This window comes from Euprymna scolopes, chromosome 21, assembly GCF_053919585.1.
Source record: "Euprymna scolopes isolate OS-2025 chromosome 21, ASM5391958v1, whole genome shotgun sequence".
Taxonomy (NCBI): domain Eukaryota; kingdom Metazoa; phylum Mollusca; class Cephalopoda; order Sepiida; family Sepiolidae; genus Euprymna; species Euprymna scolopes.
The window spans coordinates 73605933-73621651 of NC_136502.1; the positions used below are offsets into that span (position 1 = coordinate 73605933).

At 29.8% G+C, this 15719-nt stretch overlaps 2 protein-coding genes across 2 annotated transcripts in view; both read left to right on the top strand.

Annotated features, from left to right (window-relative positions):
* The window catches only part of LOC145242846 (protocadherin Fat 4-like), an 83804-nt gene extending 74064 nt beyond the window's left edge, over window positions 1-9740 (top strand). Inside the window, exons 12-14 of the mRNA XM_080105963.1 lie at window positions 5663-8125; window positions 8788-8932; window positions 9217-9740. Coding sequence (XP_079962089.1) covers window positions 5663-8125; window positions 8788-8932; window positions 9217-9614 — 3006 coding nt within the window. The 3' untranslated portion in view covers window positions 9615-9740. The remainder of the gene's footprint in view (window positions 1-5662; window positions 8126-8787; window positions 8933-9216) is intronic.
* Window positions 9741-11489: 1749 nt separating this feature from the next.
* Window positions 11490-15719, top strand: part of LOC145242847 (protocadherin Fat 4-like) — a 67132-nt gene continuing 62902 nt past the window's right edge. The window contains exon 1 of the mRNA XM_080105964.1: window positions 11490-11613. The gene's annotated coding sequence lies outside the window, so the exon portion shown is untranslated. The remainder of the gene's footprint in view (window positions 11614-15719) is intronic.

Genomic DNA, 15719 nt, shown 5'->3' on the forward strand with positions numbered 1-15719 from the left:
GGTTAGTTGACATTAACATTTTTATAATGTTCTTTTTTTCATTTCTATCTTTTTTGTTTATTCATGTTTGTTTTGTGGTAGATTCACAAGAATTAAATACAGTAAAGGTTTTCTTTTATACAAATTCAATCAGTTTTCTTGCAGACAAAATTGTAAGTTTGATATTTTCAGTTTTATTAATTCACAATTTCACAATCAACGTACAATGATGCAAAATGCCTGACTCATGTATTTGGCATGTTTATAGGAAATGTGATATGAAATTATTATTTTAGGTATTTTCTAAAATTTGTTCATACAAAGATTAGTTCAAATTTAACAAAAAAAAAAAAACATTAACTAGAAAATAATTTATTTAAAATTCAACTACATGTTTTTCATTTTTTTTTTTTTTTTAAATTAAAAGGACACCATGTGTATAAGATGAAATTTCTGGAATTTTAATCCTTAATTAGATGTTATAATCATTCCAATGAAAATATATTATCTCCAAGCAATGCATCAAATGCTTTCTCTACTTCAAACTCTTTATTAGCATGATATGATTGAAAAGCTTCTTCTACAGATTTTTAACTCATAGTCTTTCATTTTAACCAAAAATTATTATTAAAAAAAATTGGAACGGGTTATGATTACTTTTTATTTGAATTTATTTGCTATAGTTTCAACAATTTGTAATGTTAGTAAAATCTAATATATAAAGTTAGTCTTTCTCGATTTTTCTCAACAATAGCTTCCTTCTTACAAAATTAATATTTGATCCTGGTTCATCAGTTTTTTTGATGGATAATTGCAGCATGATAAGAACAATAAAATATAATTTAATTTCTTCCAGAAAATACTTGACATGGTTTAGAATTATTTCCATATTAGTGCTATTAAAAAAAAAGAAGTATATAACTGTATTTATAAATATAGATTTATTTTTTTTATTTCTAAGAAAAAAAAAACAAACAAACAAAAAACAACAGATAGACCCCCCCCCCCCAAAAAAAAAAAAAACATAGTCTAACAAGATAAATTGTAAAGCTTACTGGCAAAGACAGTTAAGTAAAATAAAAATATGTGTTTGCTTTAAGATAATAAAAAAAATAAAAAAAGGCCTTTTTGCTTTTTTTTGTGATGATTTATTGCAAAAAACATCAAGACTTCTTTAATCAACACCTAGTTCATAAGTAAAAAATGAACCATATAATAGCGTCATTTCATTCCCCCTCTCCCTGCAAACTTTTATACTACAGAGTCAACGACTTATCAAGGCCCAGAGGATAAGGGTTAATGAGTGTCAGGTGAAAAGAACACTGTGATGATCAGTGATAGTGGAAATTGGTTAGAAATTAATTTATTTAAAAGGATGGCTCAATAAAAACCTGTTTACATTGGACTTGAAAACAATTGTTATAGTTCACTGGAAAGCAGATCCATGATACTGTGTTCCACAAACGAGCAGTTCTGAGAAAAAGACTTTGCTCATAGAATTTTCATTTTGTTTTAGGCACAGATAGAGAGTAAGGGAAATTTCTGATAGTGGTTGTAGATAGGTGAGTGTTTGCTGTAAATGTTTTACAAGAGTGAACCTAGAGTAAATCTCAGTCAAGCATCTGCCATGAAAATAATGATAGAGCAGAGATAGGCTCGCAACGTTTTGCTTCTTTTTAGATATCATTTCTGAAAATTTCATGAATGGAATTTTAAAGCATTTTCACATTGAAATTCTGATTTTCAATAACTAAATTGTTCATTTCTACAAAGTATCTTGGTCAGGTTATAGAAAGGTGAATATCTAAGACATAGTAATGTTAAGTAACAGATATGCCAAATTTGCAATTTTTCTGATTTTGCTACCAGACTTGGGTTTTTAAAAACTTCTGAATCATTTTTGAATTATAGTAAATTTAAAATTAATGATTTTCATGTTTTAGAAAATGTAAATGTTGGACTTTGGAAAATTAGAAGCCCAATGGCAGACCATAAAAAAACTACTCTGAACATTAAATCAAAAATCAATAAATGAATTCAGAGAATTTTGAAACAATTTAATTTTGTGCAAAAAAGTTAAAAATCTGTCACTGTTTTCAACAGGGTTACAGATGAGCAAAGTATAAGATCTAAGTCTGACTCTTAGAATTACAAAATATCTGACTCCAACCCCTTATTTATAAGTCTATATTTTGTTAGGATCTTATTCTATTTTTGTTTTTAGTTGACAAAAAAAGTTCATACATCTATTGCAATATATGTAAACTAAATTCACAGCAATATCAAATTATTTTTCATACACTAAAGTGATAGGTTATAAAATAGAATGTTGGTTGATATGAAAAGATAAATTATACAATAATTCAAAGCTATAAAATATATAAATATATACTATGTACATATTTTCCAAAACTTTTGTTAGAAACAATTTTTTTGTGGTGATGGCAAGGAAATGTTTCAATTCAGTAAGCAAAATATTAAGATATATAAAAGTTCTGAAAATCCTTACAAAACACATTCATGGTAATTAGATAAATGAACTGAGACAATCTTAAAAAGGTTTCAGCTTATACACAAATGTTCAGAATCCTTCCAGCTAAGTTCAACAAAAGTTTGTGCAGAAAAATCTATTTGTTTTCATATCTTCAATATCTATTCGGATCTGTGTGTTAGAACATTCCTTATCACTTCATGAATGGCAGTATTTTCACATTGAAATTCTTATTTTAAATAACTAAATTATCTTTTTCTAAAAAGTGTCTTGGCTATGTTACAGAAATCTGACAGTGCTTTTAAATTACAGATATTTCAAATTGCGAGTTTTATAATTTTGCTACAAGACTTGGATTTTAAAAAAAGAATCTTTTTGAAGCTTTAGTAAATTTAAAATAAATGATTTTAATGGTTCAGAAAACTGAGATGAAAGACTGTGAAAAATTAGAAATCTGGGGTAAAAACAAAATTAACAAAATTAAAACAATTCTGAATCTTTTTTGAGCTTCAGCACATTTAAAATAAATGATTTAAATGGTTCAGAAAATTCAGATAATGGACTGTGGGAAATGAGAAACTCAAAGGCAGAATATAAAAGCTGGTGTGAACTATAGATACTTAAAAATCAAGAAAATTAAAAATAAAAAAAAATGACCAAATTCTTCAAATGCCTGTAAAACATGTTGAGAGAAACGAATAGAGTCAAAATTTTTAGGAATGGCCTTTTCACTAGAATGATATGACTGGTAGCTTTCTTTTATAGATTTTCACTCACTTTAAAGTGTTTTTTATGTTAACCACTGATTATGGTGATAAAAACTGGAATGGCGTAAGAATTCATTCAATTTCAATTTAGCTTATTTACTGTTGTCACTGTAAATAAAATCCAAGTTTAAAAAGTAACATTTCTATTGAACATTCTATCTCTCTTACTCTATCTGTTCTATATTTTTCTCTTCTTCCTCTTCTGTTCTTCATCCTCCATCTTACCAATCCCTTCTTTCTCTTCCGACCACACAGAATGAACAAACTGAAAAGGCCTCTAGAGTGCTACTGAAACCATCCAAATAGATCACTACTGAAAGTTTGTTGCCACCCCACCTCCTTTTGAAGAAAAATACTCTAAAGAGAATGTGAAAAAAAGGATAAATAAAATCTGGAATTTGTGTTTAATAATTTTGAAATAAATCAGTATTTTCTTTCTAAATTAGTACAAAATAAGTAATGTCACAAATAGCTTTACTGAAAGAGACAAAGGGTGTGTTCTTTCTGCCACTCACATATGGAAAGAAAAAAGAGAAGATGCAAGAAGTGTACCTGATTTTATGTCAGAAGACATGAAGAATGTGATAAGCCCATGCGACTGGGCAAGATTTGAGGTGGATAAAAGAACCCGGCTTCGAGGGAAAGGAGGCAGCCTGCATGGGGGGGGGCACATTAAAATCAGTTGCAACCTTGCAGAACAGATTGAAAATGCCTGAAAAACTGAACGAAAAAAACCTGATCCAGCTGACAGTCAAAGAATAAATAATATATTTTTTTTAATTTTAGATATTATTCACCTAGGGCAACATTAATCAAGAAAATACTGAGTTTGTGGCTATTGTTTTGTTTTAGTTCTGACTTTTAGCTGGACGTACACACAAACATGTAAACAGACAACTGTTCTTTATATGATAGAAGAATTGATTTGAATTGGTTAAAGATATTTTTGCATTTATTTTTCAAGGAGATAGATGTATATTAAAAATGTTAGCTATTTCCTAGCTCAGAATTTTTCACATCAGAATTCACTCTCATACATTTGTAATACTTTTGTCTATATTAAAAAAATCATAAAAATGAAAAGCTGGGAGGCCAAATTAGAAAACATCATTATTTAATAGTATGATTCTTGTTGAAGTTGCTAATAAATTTGGATACAGGTGAAAATGCCCTTATTTCTCCATATACAGGAGAGTATCTCAAGTATTACATTCAACTCAACTTTTAGGTTGGTAGATTATAAGGAAAATTAGTATTGGCTCAAAATCATTTATTTAGTTCCTGTATAAGTACAATAAAAGCACATCACTAATAAATTATTTTAGTGCTCCCATGATTAAAAAAACTTAAATTTAATTAAACTATTTGTAGCCACACACAGAATATCGCCATCGGTATGTAATTCAAGGGAGATAATACAAATATTTTGGTAAATAAAATACAGAATCTGTACTTTGCTTTTATGGATTTGAAGAAGTTTTTGACAGAATGCCAAGAGATGTTATCTAGTGAACTTTGTATAAATAAATGACAAGCAAGTGGTTAGTGAAAGTTATTCAAGCAACGGAAACAAACGATGAAAGTGGTATAATAATTAGCAACAAATTCAGTAAAATCTTTAATGTTGAAGTGTGAGTACATCAGTTCTGTACTGAGTCGGTTGTTTTACATTTGTGTCATAGGAACAGTGTTCAAAGAATTTTGTACGGATTGTCCTGATGAGATGCTTTATACTGATGATTTAGTATTTGCCTGTGAAACAATGGACAACCTATTTGTTCAATTAGAAAGTTTGAGGAATCCTATGAGAGTAAAAGTCTGAGAATGAATGTTACAAAGCCGAAAGAGAAGATATAATGCTGGAAAATTCCAAAAAAAAAAGAAGAAAATTCCTTAGCTTAGTTTGTGGAACTAGAGTTGGATGTAACTAACTTTTTGCGATACTTAAAAACAATCGTTACAAAAAAATGCAATGGCGTAGGATGAGAGAGTTTATGCTGTTTATGTGCAAGGAGTATGAGACAATGGAGAAAGATGAGAAGAGATGTGGAGAAAGTTATTTGGATAGCAAGGATATTGATATTGTTCAAGTATTTTTTGACGACATAGAGAAATGAGTACAAAGCAGAAGACTCACTTGGTATGGTCACCTTGTAAAGAATGGATGAGAATTCTTTGGTTAATAGATGTATAGCAGTTATAGCAATGTCAGTTAGCAAGAGAAAATAAAATAAAACACAAGAGAGAGAGTGATGGAGATGAATGTCAGAAAAAGAAGGATAAATCCAAAGTTAAGTTGTTAGATTCTAAAAAGAATTATTTTTTTATAAGATACATATTAGCATTGATTAATGAATGACCTGATGTAAGAATACTTAACCTAAAATGTGTCTATTTCTTTTTCAGAAAAACTATATAGCAAAAAAAACAAAAACAAATGATAAAACATAACACAAGTGTTAACATGATGATCATGATGATGCTGTATTTCTTCACATCTGTCATACATTTGATCCAAGGTGTAGATCTGAGCTACAGTATAGATGAAGGAAAAAGTCCAGGAACTTACCTTGGTGACATTGCTTCAGACTCTCATATCATGGATGACATTTCTTTGGAAAATAGAAGACTGATCACTTTCAACCAATTATTACAAGAAATAACGGGCACTTCACAGTTGTTCCATGTCTCTCGGAAGAAAGGAAAACTTTTCACTTCACAGACACTGGATGCTGAATCTCTTTGTACCTACAATACAGAATGTTTCCAAATGGTGGATGTGGCTGTACGACAAGGAAAGACATTCTTGAAGATAATTAAAATTAAAATAATTATAAATGATGTCAATGATAATAAACCAGAATTTCCAGAGAAAGAAATTCATTTGGAATTTACAGAGGGTGTAAGTAAAGGATTTCAAAAATCTATTTCAAATGCAAAAGATAAAGATATTAGTATTTTGAATTCTAAGGTCACATATGAGTTAAGAGAAAAAAATAATCAACCTTTTTCTTTATCAATTCATAAAACACCTTTTGGAACTCCAAAATTAAGCATTGTCGTGGAAGAAAAACTAGACAGAGAAAAAAAAGATTCATATATGCTACAAGTGATTGCTAGAGATGGTGGATCTCCACCAAAAGAAAGTGTTTTAGATATTTACATTGCAGTGAAAGACTTCAATGATAATGCACCTGTTTTTAGCAAAGACATTTATAATGTTTCGATTAATAACCAAGAATATGGTGATAAGCCTTTTGTCACAGTTTTAGCAACAGATTTGGATGAAGGGGAATATGGAAAAGTTTCTTATTACATTAGTACAGAAACATCGGAAAATGTAAAGAGTTATTTCAAAATAAATGATTTATCTGGAGAAGTATTTTTGACCAACAAACTGCCTTCAAATCGTCAAAAAGTTTATAAATTATTTATTGGTGCAAAAGATGGTGGTAAACCTCCACTAAATGGACTTGCAGGTATATTAGTAAATGTAATTAATACAGAAAATCGGCCACCAAAGATTTTTGTGACTTTCATGTCGGAATCAACGGACAAGATTGCAACCATTTCAGAAGACACTGAGATTGGCAGTTTTATTGCTTATGTTAAAGTGACTGACTTTGATGCTGGACAAAATGGACAAGTCAACTGTGAGTTGCACCATGATAAATTTCGTTTACAAAAATTAAAATCCAAAGAATACAAAGTGACATTGAAACACAAAGTTGACAGAGAAATGCAAGAGCACCATGATGTTACAATCAGCTGCAAAGATGAAGGATCTCCTCCACAACACAGTGATAGCAAGTTCTCCATCAAAGTCAAAGATGTCAATGATGTAAGACCACAATTTACAAAAGATACATTTAAATTCTCTGTGTTTGAGAATGAAAGTCCAAAGACGTCAGTTGGTTCTATCAATGCCACTGATCCTGATCTGGGAGCTGGCAGTAGACTCACATATTCTTTGCTTACGAAAAATGAAGACTTCCTACCTTTCAAGATAACCAGTGATGGCTTGATTTCAACAATCATGTCTCTTGACCATGAGTTCAAAGACATTTATAAATTCAACGTTTTAGTGAAAGATAATGGAAACCCTCCACTTGATAATAGCGTCAATGTCATTGTGCAGATTGAAGATAAAAATGATAATGCTCCATATTTTACCTTTCCCAGTGTGAATCCTTTCAATCTCGATGTCAAATATCATCCACATCATACAAAGAACATCACTCTTCTCAAGGCTGCCGACAGTGACAGTCAAGAGAATGCATTTCTCAAATATGAAATAACTGCAGGCAACGATAAACAGTTGTTCGCCATCAATCATTATACTGGATTGTTGTCTTTCACTCGCTTACTTGGCCATCAAGATGCTGGCTCCTATCACCTGCAGTTTATGGTCAAGGATAGTGGTAGTCCAGTTTTATCTGCAAAGACATCAGTCTTTTTGACATTGACAGTTAGTAACAATACCGCAGATATCTTAAATGCTGCCTATACGCACACTGATATCAAGATCCACCAGTATTTACTCATTGTCATTGTGTTGGTTGCAGTCACCGTTGCTATACCAATTACTGCTGCAATTTCCATCTGCATCCTTCGTTGCATTGATACCAGAAGTGTTGCACAAGCACATCCATTGGCTGACTCTTCCAGCAAATATTATCCCGAACAGGCACATGCAATGCATCCGTCTTACCAGACTACTTATTGGTCTGGTGTGTCTGTTGCTGTGCGAGCAGAACAAGATGTGCTTTGTAGAACTCTACCGGGAAGAGGCAGAAGGCCACAACATCGTGCAGATGTTACAAATGATGGACGGAGAAGTTCAGCCCTCGGAATTAAAGTGCAGACAGCTACAGAAGTCATCTATGAGGTAGGAATTTTTTGTTATACTTTTCAACAATTTTCATAATAGAGAATTTTTGGTTCACATTCATTTTATGTCTACATACTTATAAAAAGTAAAAGTTAGTTAAGCCCCTGGAATTAAAATCTACACTGGTACACCTATGAGGCTGGAACTTTTTTTCCTGTATTAATTAAATTTTTATTTTACTTATTCTTTGAAATATCCATCTTTACAAGAAAGCAATATTTTTTGTTTTGGAGATCATAGGAAATTCTTTCATTCTTGTGTAATCACTTATCTAAAAAATATCTAATTCTAGGGGTTTAATTTAGATATTATATATAAAAAAAAAAAATAGATTAAAAATGCCCCATTTTTTCTTGATTGCGCAAATGACAACATTATAGCCAATAGATCCTTTATCCAAACCAGTTCTGTTGACAAAACTTTGAGACAAAATCTCCGTAGCATATTTTCCTATCAGTCGACTTTTCATTATATGAATATGCAAGAAGTTTTATATGTCAACATTATTTGGCATATTATTGGCACACATATATAAAATCCTCTCATATTTTAATTAGATAGTTGTGTTTACCAAAACAAATAGAAAATCATAAAACTTATACATGAGTAAAAGTTAAAGTAAAATTTTATTTCATATTTTTATTTGTATACTTTCAAAGGAAATCCGAGGTGCAACTGGTGGTAAGAGACACGAAGAAAGAAACCACATGGCTTCTACTTATCATCCAGATATGGGACCTTCTCAATCAGACCAAGAAGATCCATATGCTGAAAGATATGCTAACCATTGTCAAAATGTACCTGGTATGTTTTTCATTTTTATTAATTAAGCTTTAAAATACAGTGTAAATGTTAAAACTTGAAAATCATAAATGTATGTAGTACTTTCAAGATGTTATTTTTATCCGTTAAGCTTTAATATCCAGCCAATATTATTTACTATACATCAAACTTGATTAGATAAACTTTTGTTCCTTTGGTTATTTTGGCTTCCCAAACCTCGAATATTAAGAAATAAAAATATTTATTGTTATCATTTCTTCTTGGTTAAACATCTTTTGCAAATTTTCTTTCCTGATTCATTTCAGCATCTGAAACATCAGATTATTATGAACCACATTCAGCAGAGAATATTCATGAGGAATACACAGATATGAAACCTTCATTACAAACATTCATGTCTCCTGGGGATACAAGAACTCTTCCAAGACGGATGTATAAGGCAGATGCTGACCCTAACTCTGATTATAGGCAGTGGGGTAGTCTGAAGAAGAATGCAGCAGATAGATGCACATCTGAAACGCAATTGCATTTGCACAATGTTGATGCAGACAATGTTACATGTGAGCCTCAACAAGAACAAACACAATCAGAAATAGAAACTATACAAGATGACAAAGAGATAGAAAACATTGAGAATAGAGAAAACCTTCAACAAGATTCTCCACCAAACACTCCAACATCAATGCATTCAATACAAACATAAAATTACAATCAATTATTTGGTAAAATCCATTTTTTAACACTATTTTACATACAATCCTCAAAAGGGATTTTAGGATTATAACAATATTAATACCAGATTATAGAAATAATCAATCATTTAAATTAATAGTTAATAATTCTTATATTACATAACATAATGTCAATAGTTACTTAGCATAATTCTAAAAGAAAAGCAAATACTTACTTATATTTCATGAGATGTTGCTCCATGAAAATAAGAATCCGCTTCTATTCTTCGAATAAAATGTTTCAAGATTATCACACTATATTATTAATAGTAATTGTAAACTAAAAATGAACACATTTAAGATTTTTTAAAGCTAAATTTTTTCCATCATTCTCTGAGAATTGTAATTTTTTAAGTCATTTTATTTATGCATTCCCTTAATATTAAAATTATATTTTAAAGATTATCTATTCAATTATGTGTACAACAGTTAATTTTGTTACAATAAATTAATTTTAAACAAATATATTTATGGCAAATTTTTTATTTAGAAAGTAATAAACAATCATTAAAAATTAATTTTAGTCCAATTTTAATAGAGACTGAAAAGTAAAACAGAATTCTTCATTTATTTCATCAGTTACTAGAAAATATTATAAATAAAAAATAAAACATACTTTCCTGAAATGATATTGAAGAAAAATTAATTTAGTGTGAAATTAATTAATTTAAAATATTGTTTTTATTTTGTTTTAAATATATTAGAAATGCATTCACTTTAAGACTCAGCCAGCAGGGATATATTTATCTAAAAATAAATGAATATAATCAGAATTGCTTTATTCTTTTTAAATCTTTTTATTATTAAATATTATAATTTTTTTTTATCTAATAAAAAATTAACAAGAAACGATTTTAATAAATATATAATTCATTTCATTTAAATTTTGAAACTGTATATTTTTGTTCAAATGCAATTTCCAGATGCAAAAATAATAAAGTGAAATTCATGAAATCAAAATAAAAATTATAAAAATGGCTTTCAAATTTATAAATCTATAAAATAAATTTAAGTAACCAAAATTATAAAACAAAGCATTTTCTTTTTGTTTCTAACTTTGAAGTCAAACAAAGCAAATTTCTGAATTTTATGGACAACCATATGTTCAAATATACACATAGATATGTAACAAATATAAAATATATTTTTTAAAAAAATACAAGATCTCTTAATTGTAGTGAAACTTTATTTATAATTAATCAGTCCCTTAGCTAAATGAAAAATAATTATATATATATTTATATTTAAAAATTCATTTACATAATCACTTTTTTAAATTAAAATAATTCTATTAACACAATAGTTTCCATGTTTTTGCTTGTACAAAAATATGAACAATAGAAAAATCATAGAAATTCCTTAAAACTAAGAGTTTATTAATTTTTAAATAAGTCCAAAAATTTTATCTAAATTCAAAAATTACTTGACTTTTTAAAGACGTTTCATTGAATTCTTTTATTACTGCCAAATCACTTACAATTTTATTTTTTATAGAATATCTGTATTGTTTTTAACAAAATAATGTCTAATTCTATAAAAAATTTAAAAGAATTTTTACAAAAACAAAACATCAGTTTTTTTAATAATCATTAATATTTTAATAATAAATTTAGTAGATTATTCAGTTAGCAGGATCCTATGTAAAATAGAAGCAAAAAATACTTGCCCTTCTCTTAATGTCTTTGCTTTGTTTGAATCATTGGCTCTAGCTGCCATAATGCACAGAGCAGACTTGATAGGACTATGGTTTTCTTTCTCTTTCACATATGAACACTCTCCCACATCCACACATAAACATAAACACACCATTTTTAACATATACATGTACACATGTGTGTGCCCCAAAAGGAGGCTAACATTGTTTTCATACAATAGCAGCATCAGCAGCAGTAGTAGCAAAGCAGTACAGCAGGATACAAATACGCATCTTGTCTCTTTATACATTTCTGCTTCATCAATACAACATTGCAGGTTAGTTGACATTAACATTTATTTCTTTATTTCATTTCTATCTTTTATGTTTATTTTTATTTGTTTTGTGGTAGATAAAGATTAAATGCACTAAGGCTTATTTGATACAAATTCAATCAGTTTTCTAGTATAGAAAATTCTAACTTCGATATTTTCACAATTTAATCAATTCATGTTTTTAAAATCTTGAAAAATGTTTGACTCATACATTTGGTATGTTAATTTGAAATGTTATATTATTTTAAAGCTTTTCAAAATTTGTTTCTTACAAGAATTAAAAATTAATTAAAAAAATAAAATAAAATTGAAGATAGAATTTATTTCAAATTCAACTAAATGTTTCTTCTTTCTTCTCTTAGTACACATGATATTTTGCTTTGTTAAGCGGACACCATATCTCTAAACTAAAATGTCCTAACACCTGAGTTGATTTTACTCTATTTCAATGAAAATATTCTAGCAGATAAAAGCAACACATCAAATGTCACTTTCTTCTGCTTACATATTGTATCTGTTCATTAACAATAATATGAATGAGGACTTTTATAGATTTTCTTTCATATTATTATTATTTAAATAAAATTATTATTATAATAATAATAATAATAATAATAATAATAATAATAATAATAATAATAGTAGTAGTAGTAGTAGTAGTAGTAGTGTAATAAGACCATTTAAAAATCAAGAAACCTCTCAATTATATCATGCTAAAGAAAATGAATTTGGAAATTGTGGAAAATAGCATTTTAAATATTGTTTTGAGCCACTTATGATGATACAAAAATCCATGAATTAATAATTTATTTAATTTCAATTTAACTTAATTTACAACTAGTTGTATTGATCAATATCGCTTGGGAGTATTTAAAATCTATTTTTATTTATTCTAGTACCAAAATAATATTAAATAAGTTAACCTATCCATGGTTGTTGTGTGTGATAGTCTCATCTGTGTATTGTGGTGGATTTAATTTTGTGAGAACTTTTTTTTTTTTTTTTTTTAAATATGATTGTTGAAAATGTTTGTTTGAAAAATAGAAACTATCGTCCTTTATAATAAAGATTAGAATTTTATATATGCAGTGGCCCTGCTATTTTTAATGGCATTGGCGACCATGGCTCTCCAAATTGTAAAGTCGTGGTAATCTCTGGAAGATAAGTAAAGACGGTAGCTTTCCTGTTGCTTTCCGTCCTGATTCGGGGGTGGATCTCCCTCCATGAGTTAACCCCCCCTCCCCATACCAACCCAGAAATTTCTATAACTTGCAGAATTCTATATGCAAGGAAATATTTTTTAAACTAAATTCAGCATATAAATATTTTAGCATAAGTATCATTGCTATGGATCACAATTACTTGTTTACATCATTATTATTTTAATGTAATTAAACCAACCTTTTCAATAGCATTTATTTCTATTGAAACCATGTAAAACAAATATAACCCAAATTTTTATACCCACTACTAAGGTAAAAACAAAGGCCTACATATTATGCAGACCCCACTCACTTCCAAATGAGATTTTAAAAACACAATTACATGCAAAAACCTGAAAAACAGTATAAAAATATATTTTAGAACTCAGATCAGTTTCGGTTATAAATTAAACACAAAAGGATTACCCACTTCCAGACCACTAAGCAGTAATGATCACTCATTTCAAAACAGCTAGTATTTTTGTAAGGACATATAACCAAATAATTTTTATTTCAAAGGCAGATAAATTCTGTGTGTGTCTCTGAGAGTCAGTAACAAGTCTGGGCCTTTTTTATCCTACCCCACCCCCCAAGCCAATAAACAAATTAACATGTAAGTAAAAAAAAAAAAAATTACTTTCTTAAACACTCATCTAGCTTCAACCACTATCAATAATTTCCCCCACTCTTTATCTGTGCCTAAACCTAAACGTAGATTCCATGAACAAAGCTTCTTGTTTAGAACTGCACATCTGTGGAACTCTGTTCCGTTTTCCTGCTTTCCAACTGACTACAATATGGTTGTCTTCAAGTTCAATGTGAACAAATTCTTGATGAGCAATCCCCTTAAGTTATCCAATTTACCAAATTTCCACTACTAACGATGACTGCAGCATGTTCCCTTTGACCACTGTACACTCATTAACCCTTGTCCTCGAGTGGCCTATGGACCGTGATAAGTGGTGACTCCTTTGTAAAAAAAAAGACGAACGCCAAATTCCATTTATAATGAAAATATCAACAATGACTGACTAATCATTACTGCTCCATTTGGATCTATTGCATTACACTTCTAATGATGGTGGCCAAGAGATTAACAATACAAATTGACAAGTGCTAAGTTTGAATACAGTTCACTCCATAGAAACACTTTCACTAAGGATTTTGGCAACTTAATGTGATCCCTCCTTTAAGTACCCAATGTCTTTCAAGAAAGTATTCTAACTAGAAAGATATCAGGTAACAAATGCCAACAATAGAATCATCTAGTTAATACAAATGAATAAACGACCCCTAAAGAACTAGCAGGTAGCCCCCCCCCCCCCCAACTAAAAAAAAAAAAAAAAAAAAAAAAATCACTCAAAGTAAGTATTCTGGTAAAACTTCAGCTCTCCAACCCATTTTAAAAGTCATACAAAACATGCCCTTTGTTAACTTTATCAACACCCAGTTTCAGTGGCAATGAAAATAATAATTAAAAAAGAAACAAAAATAGAAAAGGCAGATCACATGTACATAACGTTAATGTAATTGGAGCAGTAAAAGTCAATTATAGATTACTGAACAATTAAAAATGAATTTGGGCCTCCCATGAAATGGATGAGAATTCTTGGGTTAGCAGATGTAGAACAAGTTGAGGTAGAAAGCTCAATAGGCAGGGAAGAGCCAAAGAAAACATGGAAGAAAGTGAACATGAACTTAAGAGAAAAAGGCATAAAATAAAAATCAGGAAAGAGGTAGATTACTTTGGAAATCAATTTCTTAAAGCTGGCCGATACATGCCAGTATGTAAAATAATCTTTAAACTAATATTATAAAGAAAATTTCACATGTCTAACACAATATATATATATATATGTGAAGTAAATTTACATCAATATTAAATTATTTTTCATACACTAAACTGACAGGATATAAATATAAGTTGATATGAAAAGATAAATTGTACACATTTCCAATAACTATTTTATTAGAAACAATTCATTCTGTTGTAATTAATAATGGCAAGAAAATTCAGTAAGCAAAATACTCACATATATATGAAGTTGACAAAAAAGTTGATAAGAAAATTCTTGCGACTTTTTACTTTTAAATCTAGAAGAATATATCTCAGTTCAAACAAAATTTATTGATCAAAATAAGCACCATCAGAATCAACACACTTTTGCCAATGCAAAACAAGTGTATTTATGCCAGTAATGTAAAAATCTTGTGTTCTGATGGCGATGAAGTTGCTGAAGGCATTTTTGATATCGCTTAGGTTTTTGAAGTATTTCTCAAACAGAAAGTTGTTGAGATGCTTGAAAAAGTGGTAGTTGGTAGGTGAGAGATCTGGAGAGTATAACAGGTGAGGCAGAGTTTCGTAGCCTAGTTCGTCCAACTTCTGCAAGGTTGGTTTAGTAACATGCGATCAGGCATTGTCGTGGAGATGAATTGGGCCTTTTCTGTCGAATAATGCTGAGTGCTTCTGATGCATTTAATCCATTTGTTGACAGTACTTCGCCGCCATAATAGTTTTGCCTACAGTAAAAAACTAATGGATGAGACCTGTCACAGACCACCAAACAGTCATCATGGCCTTCTTTTGGTGCAACTCTGGCTTTGGGAAGTGTCGTGCAGTTTAGTTGGCATCTAACCACTGAGCTAAGTGTAATAGGTTGTTGTAAAGATCCGACTTTTCATTGCAAGTCACAACCCAGTCAAAGAAACCGGTCATTCTTGTGTAAAAGAAGGGAACATGACATTTCATAACAGTTTTTCTTTTGGTTGTTGTTCAATTTATGAGGACCCCATTTATCAAGTTTTTTTGTCTTTCCAATCTCTCTAAAGTGGTTGGAAATTGTTGTATATGTTAATTCAGAAGCAAGTCCTCGAACAGTTGTACATGGATTGGCTTCGACTAAGGCT